At 36.2% G+C, this 14,718-nt stretch overlaps 1 protein-coding gene and 1 pseudogene across 1 annotated transcript; one reads left to right on the forward strand and one right to left on the reverse strand.

Moving 5' to 3' along the window:
• The first annotated feature begins 521 nt into the window (after positions 1-521).
• Positions 522-11,456, forward strand: LOC129316781 (putative multidrug resistance protein; annotated as a pseudogene).
• Positions 11,457-13,618: 2,162 nt separating this feature from the next.
• On the reverse strand, positions 13,619-14,710 carry LOC129316201 (protein NDR1-like). The gene has a single exon (XM_054960501.1). The coding sequence runs from the start codon at positions 14,550-14,552 to the stop codon at positions 13,896-13,898; it is 657 nt and encodes a 218-aa protein (XP_054816476.1). The 5' UTR covers positions 14,553-14,710; the 3' UTR covers positions 13,619-13,895.
• Between the last annotated feature and the right edge of the window lie 8 nt (positions 14,711-14,718).

Consider the following 14,718-nt stretch of genomic DNA (forward strand, 5'->3'; position numbering starts at 1 on the left):
CATTGAAGATTAAAAAACTCCTCAATTAGCTACTATCTTTAGGACTTGAGGCGGTTGTAGGATTTGTTATGATTTTTAATTTTTTTTTAATATTATATGAAAATTGACATCGTCAGAATGCCAATGTGCGCATCCTTATCAACATTGATAGACATCAATTAGAAGCAGAATACAATCAGGCCCCACCGCTAGGTGACAATGCAAGGGAAGAAAGGCACTCTCAATAAACAAGCCTTGAAGCCATTTTCAAATGGAAACTAGATTTTATTGGCCACTCATTGCTCTCAACGACACTAAAAGCAATTGGGAAATAATTCTTCGCAGGTATCAAGAATCACAAGAAGATAAACCCATAACTCACAAGTTTGCAAATCCTACTAACAATCTATAAAATCCTAAATACTCTTTAAATTCAAAAGCATTTCCTAATCTTAGTAAATTTTGTGAATACAACTCACATAAACTTTTTTTTTAACAAAAAAAAAGCAATAAATTAATGGAATAATGTGCAAGTCTGGCCAATGAAAGACGTGGAAGTAATATATTGAGAAATAGAAAGGGTATACAAAAGACACCAGCTAAATTCAAAAATGCCAAGCCAAATCACACCCTCTGACAAAAAGACAAGGGTTCTATATTATAAATGTGTTTCCTGTTGATACTGTGATGATATAAGAAAATCTAAGTGAGCGTATATAAATCTTTATATAGAGAAGGTTTTGTGAAGACGGTAAGAAAATAGTGGGAAAGAAAAGCATGTTTCGATACGCAGATACGGTGGACGAGTCGCTGATGCTGTTTGGTACTCTAGGAATTTTCGGAGATGGGATACAAATGCCTCCCATGATGTTCATTCTTAGCAGCGAAATTAATGCCTATGGAGACTCCAATAACGTTTTGACAAAGCAAGATATAAACAAGGTTAGCTTCTTCCATAAATCAGCTCTAGTACTTATTCTGCTATATACATTAGCGCATAGTGTTGTACACAAAGCATGATCAATGAATATGATCACTCATTGCAATAGCAGCTTTTGAGATTGCTACTCGCTTTTGTGTTTTCAGTATACTTTTCTACGCTGCAATTGGATCTGGACTTTCAGCTTTTGTTGGTAGGCTAATTTTCTCTTTAAACATAAGCTTTTCAGGTTATATAGCTTGGCTAATGTTAGCAAAATATTAAACCTAACCACTTTTCTTGCTTCGGTCCATTTGATATAGCCTACTGCAGAAGGAATATGTCGGACAAGAACTGCAAAGAGACAGACTTCAAGAATGAGAATGGAATACCTGAAATCAGTCTTCGACAATAAGTTGGTTTCTTTGACACCCAGGGGGCAGGTTCTTCAACAACCTACCAAGCTGTCTCCCTCATTATTGTTGATGCCAACGCAATACAAGATGTTTTAAGTGAAAAGGTTTAGTTTCATTATGCCTTTCTGTCAAAAAAAGAAAATAACTTAAAATTTTCAACTGTTTGGCATCAAATTTTTTTCTATAAAAACTTGACAATGGGAGATTTTTTACTTTTCAACATCACACTGTTGATTTTTCAATACTACCTCTAGGCCTATTCATAAGAAACAAAAGATAGTTAAAAAAAAAAAAAAAATAGGTCCACAGGTAGTTTATTAACCTAATAGCAAAAACTTGAGAAATTATCATGACTATTGTCCAAATTCCAAATTAGAAGACCAATATGACTTCATGGTAAGGTTCTGCTTCACGTAAGACTTAATTGAGTTTGGGGGGATCACAAGGTTATGTATCTATCAGTAAGTTCTTTCAATAACTGCAGGGAACGTTCTAAGAACATTAGCTCTTCGCTTGATATATTCCCAAAATCAACCGACTTATTACAGAACAGAATCGTCTGTTTCTGGTGATAAACCAATCTAAAATATATTTTAATGAAAAAATAATGAAATTTGACATCACCAGAGTTTGAAATCAAAGAGTGATTTAGGAGGTTTCCATAGAAATCTTGGACTAACTTCAGTCACAGAGGCTGAAATTTCTGCTATCAAAGTAGGACTTGAGGTGTTGGAGCAGTTTGCTTGTAGAAAGGTGCTGATCTTTACTGATTCTATTAATGCTTTTAATTTTCTAATGAGAGAAAGTAGTCCAGACCATCCTCTATGCGAGCTGATTCTCAAGACTAGACATTATCTATTTTCCAAGTTGAATGTGACTTTGTGTTACACTTCCAGGGACTTCATCAAGTGTGCAGATTTTATGGCTAAACAAGGGCATGGTCAAGCTTTTGAGATAACTCTGGTGCCATTTGCTCCTAGGGATTGTGTCGCTTTGGTTAGAGAGTACCAAAGACGTTTAGTTCGTAGGAATCAACGTAGAGGAGTTTCCTCTCCTCATGGTTGAGCTCTTCTGCTGTATGTTTTGACCTTCAAGCTTAGGCTTGCCAATTGTAACCCAAAAAAAAAAAAAGAGTGATTTAGGAATGTTTGACTTGGGGATCAAAAGCTGAAAAAGTAAATGTTTAATGCTTATACTCTATCAGATTATACCTATTATTACGCGCAGATAGCCAACTGCTTGGCAAACATGTCCACAATTGTATTCTGCCACGTCTTTGGGTTTGTACGGTCATGGAGACTAACGTTGGCAGCTTTACCAATCTCGGTCATGTTCATCTTTCCAGCACTTGTATTTCGGAAGATCATGTTGGATCTAGCAATGAAAATGATTGAATCTTATGGTGTCACTAGTGGGATTGCAGAACAAGCAATATCATCAATAAAAACTGTTTATTCATATGTGGGGGAGAATCAAACACTGAGCAGATTTGACAGTGCACTTGAAAAACCTATGGAATTGGGAATAAAGCAAGGTTTTGCAAAGGGTCTGATGTTAGGAAGCCTAGGAATTTTATATATAGGTTGGGGTTTTCTGGCTTGGATTGGTATTATTTTGATCACTGAGAAAGGAGAGCAGGGTGGCCATGTTTTTGTGGTCGGGTTAATCATCCTCATGGGTGGCTTGCAAGTCAATTTCTCATTATTGCTGTTCATGTCATATGTGAGATTAAATTAGCTTAACCTTTAGTATTTATTGTCATTGGGTATTGTTTTTAGTGTAAACAGCATATGGTTCACAATTTTGATATTCTGCATGCAAATGAGTTTCAGGATGGTGTTAAGTACGCTTCCACATTTAACTGCTATCACAGAGGTATCTATAGCTCTCAACCGTCTGCTTGAAATGATTGACAAGATACCAACAAAAGATACTGGAGGCGAAAACGGAAGAGCTCTATCATATGTGAGCGGAGAAATTGAATTTCAAGACGTTTACTTTAGTTACTTGTCTAGGCCAAAGACACCAGTCTTGCAAGGGCTTAATCTGATGATTCCAGCAGGCAAGATAATAGGTCTTGGGGGGGGGGGTTAGTTGTTCGGGCAAGTCCACTATCATTGCTTTACTTGAGAGATTTCATGAACCTGTTGCGGGAGAAATACTCTTGGATGGCCACAAGACCAACAAACTTCAGATGAAATGGTTGAGATCTCAACTTGGCTTAGTAAATCAAGAACCAGTTCTTTTTGCCACAACCATAGAAGATAATAATATATTGTTTGGAAAAGAAGGAGCCTCCATGGAAAGTGTGATGACAGCAGCTAAAGCAGCAAATGCACATGATTTCATCATCAATTTACTAGATGGATATGAAACCCAAGTAAGTTAATTTCGTGTCTTTTGCTCAGAGGATTAGGAACTAGAAATTAGATAAGAACAGGAAAGGAACTTATAAGAAGATTGTGTTATATGCTTGAGTTGATTTTTGAAGTAGGTTTCACTATTCTTTTCAGTACTTCTAATATATACAAAGGCTTTAGTCTTTTTTTCCACTTGAAGAGACAAGAAAAGCTATGACTATGGGAAACATATCATCTATATATCAGTTAACTAAATATGCTTCTTAGTGGACAATCATGTTTTCTATAATGCATACTGTTGTCAATCATTTTTGGTCATGATCTCATCAAATAGTCATTAAATAAGTAAGAAAACTAATTTTCCTTAACATTGTCTTTTCAGGTATCTTTGATCAATGCAAAAGAAAAAACGGATGATATTGTGCTTTGATTTAACAGAATCATTCAATTGTGAGCGAATATGGTTTTTCCTAGGTTGGACAGCTTGGGTTTCAGTTATCCGGAGGGCAAAAACAGCGAATTGCCATAGCATGAGCTTTACTTGGGGGTCTAAAAGTTCTGCTTCTTGATGAAGCTACTAGTGCACTAGACGCACAATCAGAAAGTGCTACAAGCAACAATTGATCAAGCTTCACAAGGAAGGACCACAGTCATCATTGCTCACCGTTTGTCCACAATAAAATCAGCTCACATTATTGCAGTTCTTCATGCAGGGAGAGTGATTGAATCAGGTACCCATAATAAGCTCATGGAAATGAGGTGGGGAATATGCAAGGATGGTAGAGCTGCAACAAGTAAGAATAGTGAACCAAGATTCTAAAATAGAGGGAAGGAATATACACCAGAAGGTAAGCATCCCATCGAGCCCAGCAAGTATCAGATCAAGCACTCCAGGCAGCCCAGTTTTATATCCATTTGGCCAGGCTCTTTCCATGGGCGCACCCTACTCCTTCTCCATCCAATATGATTCTGAAGATGATTTTAATGAAGATCGCTTCAAAATATCAACTTATCAAGCTCCTTCCAATTGGCGTTTGTTGGAGATGAATGCACCTGAGTGGAGAAGAACAGTGCTTGGATGCTTGGGAGCAATAGGCTCCGGAGCAGTACAACCAATAAATGCATATTATGTGGGAGTACTCATATCAATATCTTTCGACACTGAACCTCTAAGAACAGGTCCAAAACTAGAGCCTTGGCTCTGATTTTCTTGGGAATAGGTGTTTTTAACTTCCTAATGTGTATTCTTCAGCACTATAATTTTGCCGTCATGGGAAAAAGATTGACAAAAAGAGTACCAGAAAAAATGCTACAGAAGTTAATGACTTTTGGGATAGGCTGGTTTGATGATGAAGAGAACACGAGTGCAGCCATTTGTGCAAGATTAGCCTTTGAAGCTAACATGGTCCGCTCCCTTGTTGGAGATCGTTTGTCATTATTGGCCCAAGCAATTTTTGGATCTATCTTTGCTTATGCTCTTGCACTGGTGCTTGCATGGAGGCTATCCCTTGTTATGATTGTTGTACAACCATTAGTCATCGGGAGCTTTCAGTCAAGAAGTGTCTTGATGAAGACAATGGCAAAAAAGGCCCAGAAAGCACAAAACAAGGGCCAACTAGCAAGTGAAGCTGTAATAAACCACAGAACTATAACTGCCTACAGCTCTCAAAAAAAAAAAATGTTGGGCCTTTTCAAAGCTATATTGGAAGGTCCTCAAAAGCAGAGTATTAGGCAGTCTTGGATTTCAGGCTTCGGCCTTTTTATCTCAATTTTTCAACACCGCAGCAGCAGCTTTAGCTCACTGGTATGGCGGGAGGCTCTTGATTGAGGGGCTCATAGCAGTGAGACATCTTTTTCAAGCATTTTTTATATTGTTCTTCGGTGCTTATATTATTGCAGAAGCCGGAAGCATGACTTCTGACTTATCTAAAGGAAGCAGTGCAGTTCGATCGGTTTTCGCAATCTTGGACAGGAAAAGTGTGATTGTTCCAGAGAACATAGGGGAAGTAAATATAAAGAATAAAGTAAGGGGTGAAGTGGAACTTAAAGGTGCTTTCTTTGCATATCCAACTAGACCTGAACAGATGATTTTCGGTCTGTCTCTTAAAGTTGAGGCAGGGAGAACAGTAGCGCTTGGGGGACAAAGTGGTTGCGGTAAATCAACTATTATTGCTCTTATTGAAGGGTTTTATGAACCAGTGAACGGAATGGTGTGCACTGGACATCAAATCCTATAACTCGAGAGAGCTAAGGTTACATACTGTCCTAGTAAGTCAAGAGTCAACCCTTTTTGCTGGGACCATTCGGGAAAACATTGCCTATGGAAAAGAGAATGCAACTGAGGCTATGTTTGATTTGAGGGGAGGGGAGGAGAGGGGATGGAGGGAAGGGGAGGGGAGGAATTTTAAGATACTTATTTGGTTTGATTAGAAAGGAGGGGAGGGGAGGGGTTTTTAATGATCCTTTGTTTGGTTTAGGAGGGAAGGGGAGGAGAGGTAATAATTAAATTACCATTATACCCTTGTACAATAATATATTTTTTTTAACATTTTATCACTCAAATCTATTTTACATATAAACTCAAATTGTATATTTTTTTTTAAATTACCCTAATCTTGTTAATTTTTTTTTACTTCATCACCCCAAATAAGTAAATTAAATAATACTATTAAATAATCTTATTAGTAAATTAATCTAAATATTAAACAATATTTTGGGAAAAAATCAATGAAACTAATGATTTTATACCCTCAATAATTGCACAAGACAATGCTAGTCCTTAATAATAATTGAGCAACAATCGTCATCATTAATAACAAAATATATTGGGCAATAGCATCTAATATATTGATCATGCTTAAGAACCACATTTTGACATCTAGCTAACAAAATATACAAAAATTATCAATAAAAGTCATCATCTAATTAGAACTATAAAACATTCTCATTATCACATCCTTCCGTACTGGTGCTGGACATTGAGTTGCTGCTCTAAGCCTATCATTATCAGCCATAAGAAACCAATATATGTCAGGTAATCTTGCAGCATCAATCCCACACTCTTCAAGCATTTTCCAAAGTTCTTCACCTGACAATTGTGGCACCTTCTTGAAACTTTGTCCTATCATCACATTTCCTTGTTGAATTGCCTCAGCCACAGCTAACACCGCTCCTGTCAACTCATTTAGACTAGGCTCCTTCTCCTTAGACACCCTCTTTGTCTTCTTACTACATGCACTATTCATAGTGGGTGAGTGCTCTTGGTCAGGTGAATTTTCTTATCTGGTGAGATTTCTTGTCCATCAAGCTCAACATTAATTATGGCTCTATTTTGTGAGACAATATTATTAATGTCATTGACGGTTTCAGTGACTTCTTCCTGAGAACGACGCCTCTTTCTCCACTCACGGGCTGTCTCACTCTCATCTCCATTAGCTCTATCTACTCCATATAATATCATCATTTTTTCATAGTTTGGAAAAGGAGTAGTTCTCCACAATGCTGCTTTAGGTTTAGCTGAAACAAGTAAAATTACAAAAGGAATTCAACTGCAAATGCACACTTTTTCATTTTCAAATAATAATATAATCAATGCATATGTAAGAAATTTACCTCAATTAATGCATCCCAAACTTCAGGCTTAGCATCCCATACTTGAGTTATTGGATTCCAAGCGAACCCACTCAAACTTTTGAAAATATCATAAACATCTGAAAAGTTTCTCTTTAAAGTCTTCCATCGATTTTTCACCTTTTCCTTGTCAATTTGTTTACTGAATAAAGCACTCAAATATTTACATATATTATCATAAGCTGTAGTTGTAAAAGTGCCATTAACTTTGTGACCCTCATTATATTCATTCATGAAAGCATCAACGAGGGCATCATCCATTAATCTTGTCCAGTTCACAATCTCCTTATTATTGTTTGGTGCCATCCTATCACATAACAATATAATCACATAATACCAATCCCAATATGAAAAGCTAATCAAATTTCAATAGCAAACTAAACCTCAATTAAAGTCAATATAAGTCAATGTAATAATACAACATATTTAAATGTCTATAATGATACAATAGAGTCTAACTTATTGAGAAAATCAAAATTCAATCATCAAGTTCATCCTCAAGAGTAGCCAGATGTTCCTGATAATCTGCCCACATCTGATTGGCTATATTTTCTCTAATAAGTTCACCTCGAGCAGCCTCATTATTGTCCCCTCTTTGAGCACGGTTATTATCATTTGAATGGTTTTCTCTTGCAAGAACAGCATCAACTTCCTCTAAAAGATCTTCAATAGGGTCCATACTCACAAGGAAGTTATGAAGAATGCAACATACATATATTATCATGTTTTGTGCTTTGATTCCATATGTAGGTTCAGTTGCATTGGATAGAATGGAAAATCTTTTTTTCAAAACACCAAAAGCACGTTCAATGGCATTGCGTAATTTTGCATGTCGAAGGTTAAATAACTCTCTATAATTTAGGAGGGGATTCCGTTTTGAATATTATTTCAAATGATAACGGACTCCTCGGTAAGGTGTTATACGTCCTCTTGTTAACATGAATCCAGCATCGACAAGGTAATATTTACCTATCATAAAGGAAAATAATTAATATAATAATTTTACATTCACAAATAAAAACTTTATCAAAATTGGTAAAATATTTACCTTCAGGAATTATAAGCTTATCTTCTCGTGTTAATGCATTTTTAATGATTCTTGAGTCAGATGCAGTACCTTCCCATCCAGGGAGCACATAAGTGAACTTTAGATCAAAGGTACATGTTGCTAAGACGTTCTGTGTCGGAAATTCCTTCCTACCACGGTATCTAGGAGCATCTAAAGAAGGCACCTTGACTCGTATATGTGTTCCATCAATAGTACCAATACAATCCTTAAAATATGGGAAGAATTTCTTATCTTTTTCAATTTCAGGAAGGATGGTTGAGTCATTAGGTTGAACAAGAAATTTTTCTTCTAAGTCAATGATAGCTGTCAAAACTTGATGAAAATGACGACTAATTGTCTCACCAGAATGCCTAAACCAAAAATTCACTTCACGATTTTTTGCATTGTGCGTCAATATATATAGAGTTTTTGCAACCATTTCTTCCATACTTGACCATCGCGTGGGTTGCAGGCCAGCCTCTCTTTCTAACATACCACATAATTCTAAAAAAGTTCTAGGAGTCATCCTAATGATATTTGACTAGAGGAACAATCACTAATTCAGCTCATTATTTCATCACGTACCATTTCTCTCTTGCCACTCAAACTATAACTTATTTTTTTCAACATATGTCACTTGCACATACTTTTACAAGGACACAAGCAAGAAGAGCTGGTGCTCTTCGACGCAATTCAAACCAATGTTGCACCAGTAAAAGATTTTCAGATTCCTTGCTCATCTAACAAAGCAATCAAGAAGAATAATAGAAATCAATAAACAAGCCACAACATCATAAATAAGAGCAAAAGATTCAGTTTCATCAGCAAAAAACAATGATCATATATAGTACGAGCAGAAAACAAGATTTATGTGACTCTATAGATTCCAAACTTAGCAATCTCAAGACAGAAGCAAAAGAACTAGCAATATTCAATGCAATATCACATCTAAAACACGAATAGTAAAGACCCTTCTTAATTTGAAAGACACTAGAGTCTTACAGCTCTATCTAGTTAATAATATATGCGTCAAAATATAATATGACATTGGATTTCTTCAAGACCAAATTGAAGGGCGATGACCAGATAAAAGTAAAGCATTCAACTGGATCATCCCCAATTGAACCTCCGCCCCTCCCCAGCCCAATACATGCTAAAACAAAGTTAAATAACCACACCTTCTAACATGCAAAGCTTGCAACTTCCGAGTTTCAAAGATCAGTATAATTTACAGCGTCCAAGAAATCGATTCTGGCGAAAAGAAAACAAAAAATATGATCACCAGGTTCGAAGAAAGATATCATCAATTGAAATTGGCTACAGTGAATGCCACCATAAACCAGGAATGCAAGTTCTTCGCTTTCATCCGATGATCAAAACATCAATTTTATAGCCCTAAATAGACAAAAAAAGCACGAAATTTTACAGGGAAAAATGAATGGGCATGGACCAAATTACCGTAGAAGGAAACCGAAAGGTAGAGATGATCACAATCTGTGATCGAAGAAGCCAAGGAGACAAATTTCCCTGTAAATCTCTATCTATCATTGCCCCATACCAGACCCAACTTTTACAAAACAACCAGAACAAAGATCAAAGCCACGCATCTGACGGGACGAAGAAAACAGAGCAATCACAAATCTCAGAACAGGGTCCGAACGGAAAGAAAAGAATGAAGAACGAAGAAGAAAACCAGGACGAAGCTCAAATCAAACATAAATCAAGCAGATCGATTCAAAGAAAAGATAGACCGAGCAAATGTGAGGAAGAATCTGACCTGAGAATGCACGGTGAGAGCTTCAAAGAGGAGGACCTGATGGGACGACGCACGGCGGGGTTCGAGCACGGCAGACTAGAAGAACGGTGAGAGCTCCGATAGACCGAGAAGAAGACCTAGAGGACGAGACAGACTAAGAAGAAGACCTGGAGGAAGAAAAAGAAAGCCAGCGAGCTTCTGCGAGTCAAACGTTTTTATTGGGTTTCAAGGGCAATATCGTAATTTTATAAAAATAATGAGGGCAAATTAGTCAACAAATTTAACTCTCCCTCCAAAAAACCCCAATTTAGAGGGAGCCAAAATGAGGGGAGGGGAGGGGAGCCAAAATTTTGGCTCCCCTCCCATCTAAAAATTTTGAACCAAATGAAAGATATGGAACCCCTCCCCTCCCCTCCCTTCCCCTCCCCTCCATTTACCTCCAACCAAACAGGCCCTGAAACTGAGATAAGAAAGGCTGCAGCTTTGGCTAATGCTCATGAATTTACAAGGTACGAGAACCATACTAGGAAAAATTTGTCACTTGTAATTTCAAAATGTAAATGAAATATTTGAAGACACTAAATCTCATTTCCTAGTTCAAGTTGTCTTCTAATAGGGAACCCAAGAGCAGTAATGAAGCTCACTTAGATAGGCCACATCTTGGCATAATCTCTCTCTTATAAGATCCCAACACAAGATCCATTTTCCATTAAAACTTACCTCTTCTTCCTCTTAGCCTAAACTGTTTTTTCTTTTGGTTTTTTGGGGCAGTTGACTTGGCAGTGGAATGAACGATGGGTATGGGACATATTGTGGAGAAAGAGAGTTCAACTAGCAGGATGTCAAAAACAAAGAATAGCTTTAGAACGTGCAATATTGAAGAATCGTGCAGTTTTATTGCTAGATGAGGCCACTAGTGCACTTGATAGTGTGTCAGAGAACTCGGTTTAAGAAGCACTAGAGAAGATGATGGTTGGCAGAACATGCATAATTGTGGCTCATAGACTATCAACAATACAGAAATCAAACTCTATAGCTGTAATTAAGAATGCAAAATTTACAGAACAAGGTTCGCATAATGAACTAATTTCTCTAGGACAAGATGGAGCATGCTATTCTCTTGTTAAACTTCAAAATGGCAAATCTCTTAGCAGGTAAATCAAAGTACTTGTTATATAGAGTAAACTTTCTGTTTCTGTTCTTCGTCGGACCAGCTTGCAAGCAATGTGATTATCACTATCAGGAATACTAGCGAACTTCACTGATTTGGGTGCTACCGTAGTATCATGCATTGGTTTTATGGTGTATGTTATGTATAACTTTCATGCCTAAATTTCAGAATATGAAGCCTCATGGAATTTAGAAATTGGAGTGTCCTATTGTGAATAAATTTTCTTTTTACAAATAACACTTAATAAAAATTGCTCTGAATATAACGGACAAATAAGTAAAGCCCACTCAGACAGTTAAACTCGACAAAAATGATGTGGAAAAATTAAAATAAATGTGTATAAATTGTAAATATAAATTTATAATTCCATAATAGCTCTCAAAATTTTAGAAAATAAGGTATATAATTTTCATTGTGAATAATAAAATAAATTTTATATTAATAATGTTTCTATACAACCAGATAAACTGACAAAAGAGTGAGATTAATCAGGTTTTAGATCTAAAATCATCATTTACTCTTTAATCAAACATTTTAAAAAAATCATTTACCAATATGGATATTATATCGATATAAATTAGGATAAAGGAGTAAAAATACTCATAAAGTGATCAGCTACAAGCACCCAATATCCTAAAATGAGAAAAAGAATAAAAATACCCATAACATTACATGGATAAGTGCCAAAGTGATCAAATTATTAACTTTGACATAATGCCATTAACTTTGACCCTTAAATACCAACTGTGCATGTCACGTGTTAATTTTTGCTAGCGTGGACTAAAAAAAGGATAAAAATACCAACGAAATTATTGGCCAGGAGCAAAAATACTTAAGAAGTTGTAGGCTAAGAGCAAAAATATCCGTAAAGTTATCAGAATTGGTGCAAAAGTGATTAATTCATCCAATTCGTTAAATGTTGACCATTTAGCTAATATCTAAGCAGAAGTTGACAATTTTTCCGTTGATATAGACAAAAAATATTTCCAAATGAATTTTTACATATGTTAATCGATCATCATATAAGTAACTATAATGTTAATTTAGTAGATGCAATAGTGATCAATCTGTCAAAATCACTACCACATGATTTCTTTCCATCGCCACATATCTCGCCCTCTTTCTTTTTCCCTTTTCACTCATTTTTCTTGTTTGCAAAATCTAAGATTCAACATAGTAAAATAGGCCATATAAAATTGAAGATCGAGACTGAGCACACCTAGTTTAAAAATATTGTTACAACCTTAAACAAATGCATTCATGATAAGTTCAAAATTTTCAAATGGTTTTGCTATTACTACAAAGAAACAAATGATTTAATTTTATATTCAATCAAAATGATATTTTCTGACATGATATTCATATAATGATTGATTAACCTCTAGAGAATTTCATTTGAAAATATTTTTTATCTATATCAGTGAAAAAAATGATCAACTTTTGCTTAGGTGTTAGCTAAACGGTCAACACTTAAATTTTTGATGGATTGATCACTTTTGCACCAACTCTGGTAATGTTATGGATATTTTTACTCCTAGTCGACAATTTCGAGGATATTTTTTTTCTTTTATTAGTACACGTCAATAAAGACTGACACGTGGCAAGTACAATCAGCATTTAACGGTCAAAGTTAATAACATTAAGTCAAAGTTAATGGTTTTGTCACTTTTGCACCCATCCATGTAACTTTATGAACATTTTTATCATTTTTCCCACTTTAAGATACTGGGTGCCTCTGACTGACCACTTTGTGAGTATTTTTGCTCCTTTACCCTATAAATTATATTATTTTCAAATTATGAACAAAATATGATATTTGGTCCAATAAATGAAAATTCTCTAGTTCAAAAGCACTTATTTCCTCTATTAAAAAATATAAGGCACTTTTTAAGATGAAAAATATAAAGTATTTTGGGTCTTTCAAAGTGCAATTAATAAAGTTTTTCCAAAAAATCCCTCATTAAAAGATATGAGTAATTAAATTTTCTAATTGAGATACTCTATTAAATAATGGTAAACTAAAAAAAATATTTAATTTTAAAAACAATTAACTAACTCACTAAAAATATAATTTAGTTAAAAATACTTTATAATATTAAACAAAAAGAGTATTATTTTTCAGCTTTTTAATAACACGGAGTAGCTATCATTTTATTCCCCATTAATCTAATCTCTTCATCTTTTTTAATTGGTTTAATTTAATTTCTTAACTCTAATAGTCTAGGGTCCATTAATTTTATCCTAAATTTTATGTCATCTTTTAAAGTATTCCATTAATTTTGTTTTTGTATCCCAGTCCTAGAGTGTCATTAGCATTTCGAAATTCTTACAACTTGATAAATATAGCAACAAAAAATCCACCCAGCACAAGTTAATCGAAGTCAAATCAAATCAAAGTACATAAATAAATGACGTGGCCTAATTAATAATCACGCTTTTGAAAATCTAAACGCCACACCAATCCAAATTCAGCCCTAAGATACATCTCAATTGGAGCTGTCCCTTTATGGACGTGCTAGAACATGATTTGCCACTTTTTTCCTCGAAAAAAAAAAAATAGAACTCAAACTAGAAATTATTAAAAAAAACAGAGACAAGGTGGGGGGAAAAATAAAGCTAGAGAAACAAATCCAGAAATAAGAAATTGACGAAAAGACCCAGAATCAGAAGCGTACAATAGCATCCGGCGAGCCGGGAGGCGTCCGACACGATCACGGGGATCGTGTGCCCGAGTCTGATACCTTTCTTCCCAATCTTCTTCCCGGAATTATCGACGGGGACATTTGCGCCTCCCCATAAACTGTGCCGTCTTGTGTACCACAGCAAGATCTTGTACTTAACCGACGTCGTAAAATTCACCCGGAAATACGTTTGTCCGTTCACCTTCGCCGTCCCGTTAAGTCCTCCGCCATGAACTTCGACGGAACCCTGCTTCTTCGCATTCTTCTGGTGGCCCTGATAGAACCCATCAATAGTGTGATTCGCAATCGGCCTGGTCCTATTCGGATCCAGGAAAACCCCGAAGGTGACGTTGACGTCGTCGTACCGAATCCCCTTGTCCTTGTTTCCGTTATCGAACTCCACCGTGAAGACGATGGTGGAGTTGGAAGGGGTATTCAGGGATTGGTTGAGGGCAGGAACGTAGAAGAACCCGACGTAGCATTTGGGTTCGTTGGTTCGCAGGCTTAGCCAGAGGAACAAGGATGTGAGACCCAGAGTGATTAGGAAGCTAAAACAACACTTGCAGCATGATCCTCCTCCTTCGGATTCCATAGTCTTTCCCGGTGACTGGCGCGTCCCCCGCACTCGCTGACGGCGATTTGAAGTGCGAAGCGAGCAGCTAGGCAAGTAAGTGGTGGAGATTGACTGGAGAGCAAAAGAGTAATGAAAGAGAACGACAGGTGAGCGTTGAGGGTCTCTCTCGATTTGAAGGTTTTTA

Source organism: Prosopis cineraria, unplaced genomic scaffold (assembly GCF_029017545.1).
Source record: "Prosopis cineraria cultivar Desert tree isolate PC_DT_omini unplaced genomic scaffold, ASM2901754v1 PC7, whole genome shotgun sequence".
Lineage (NCBI taxonomy): Eukaryota > Viridiplantae > Streptophyta > Magnoliopsida > Fabales > Fabaceae > Prosopis > Prosopis cineraria.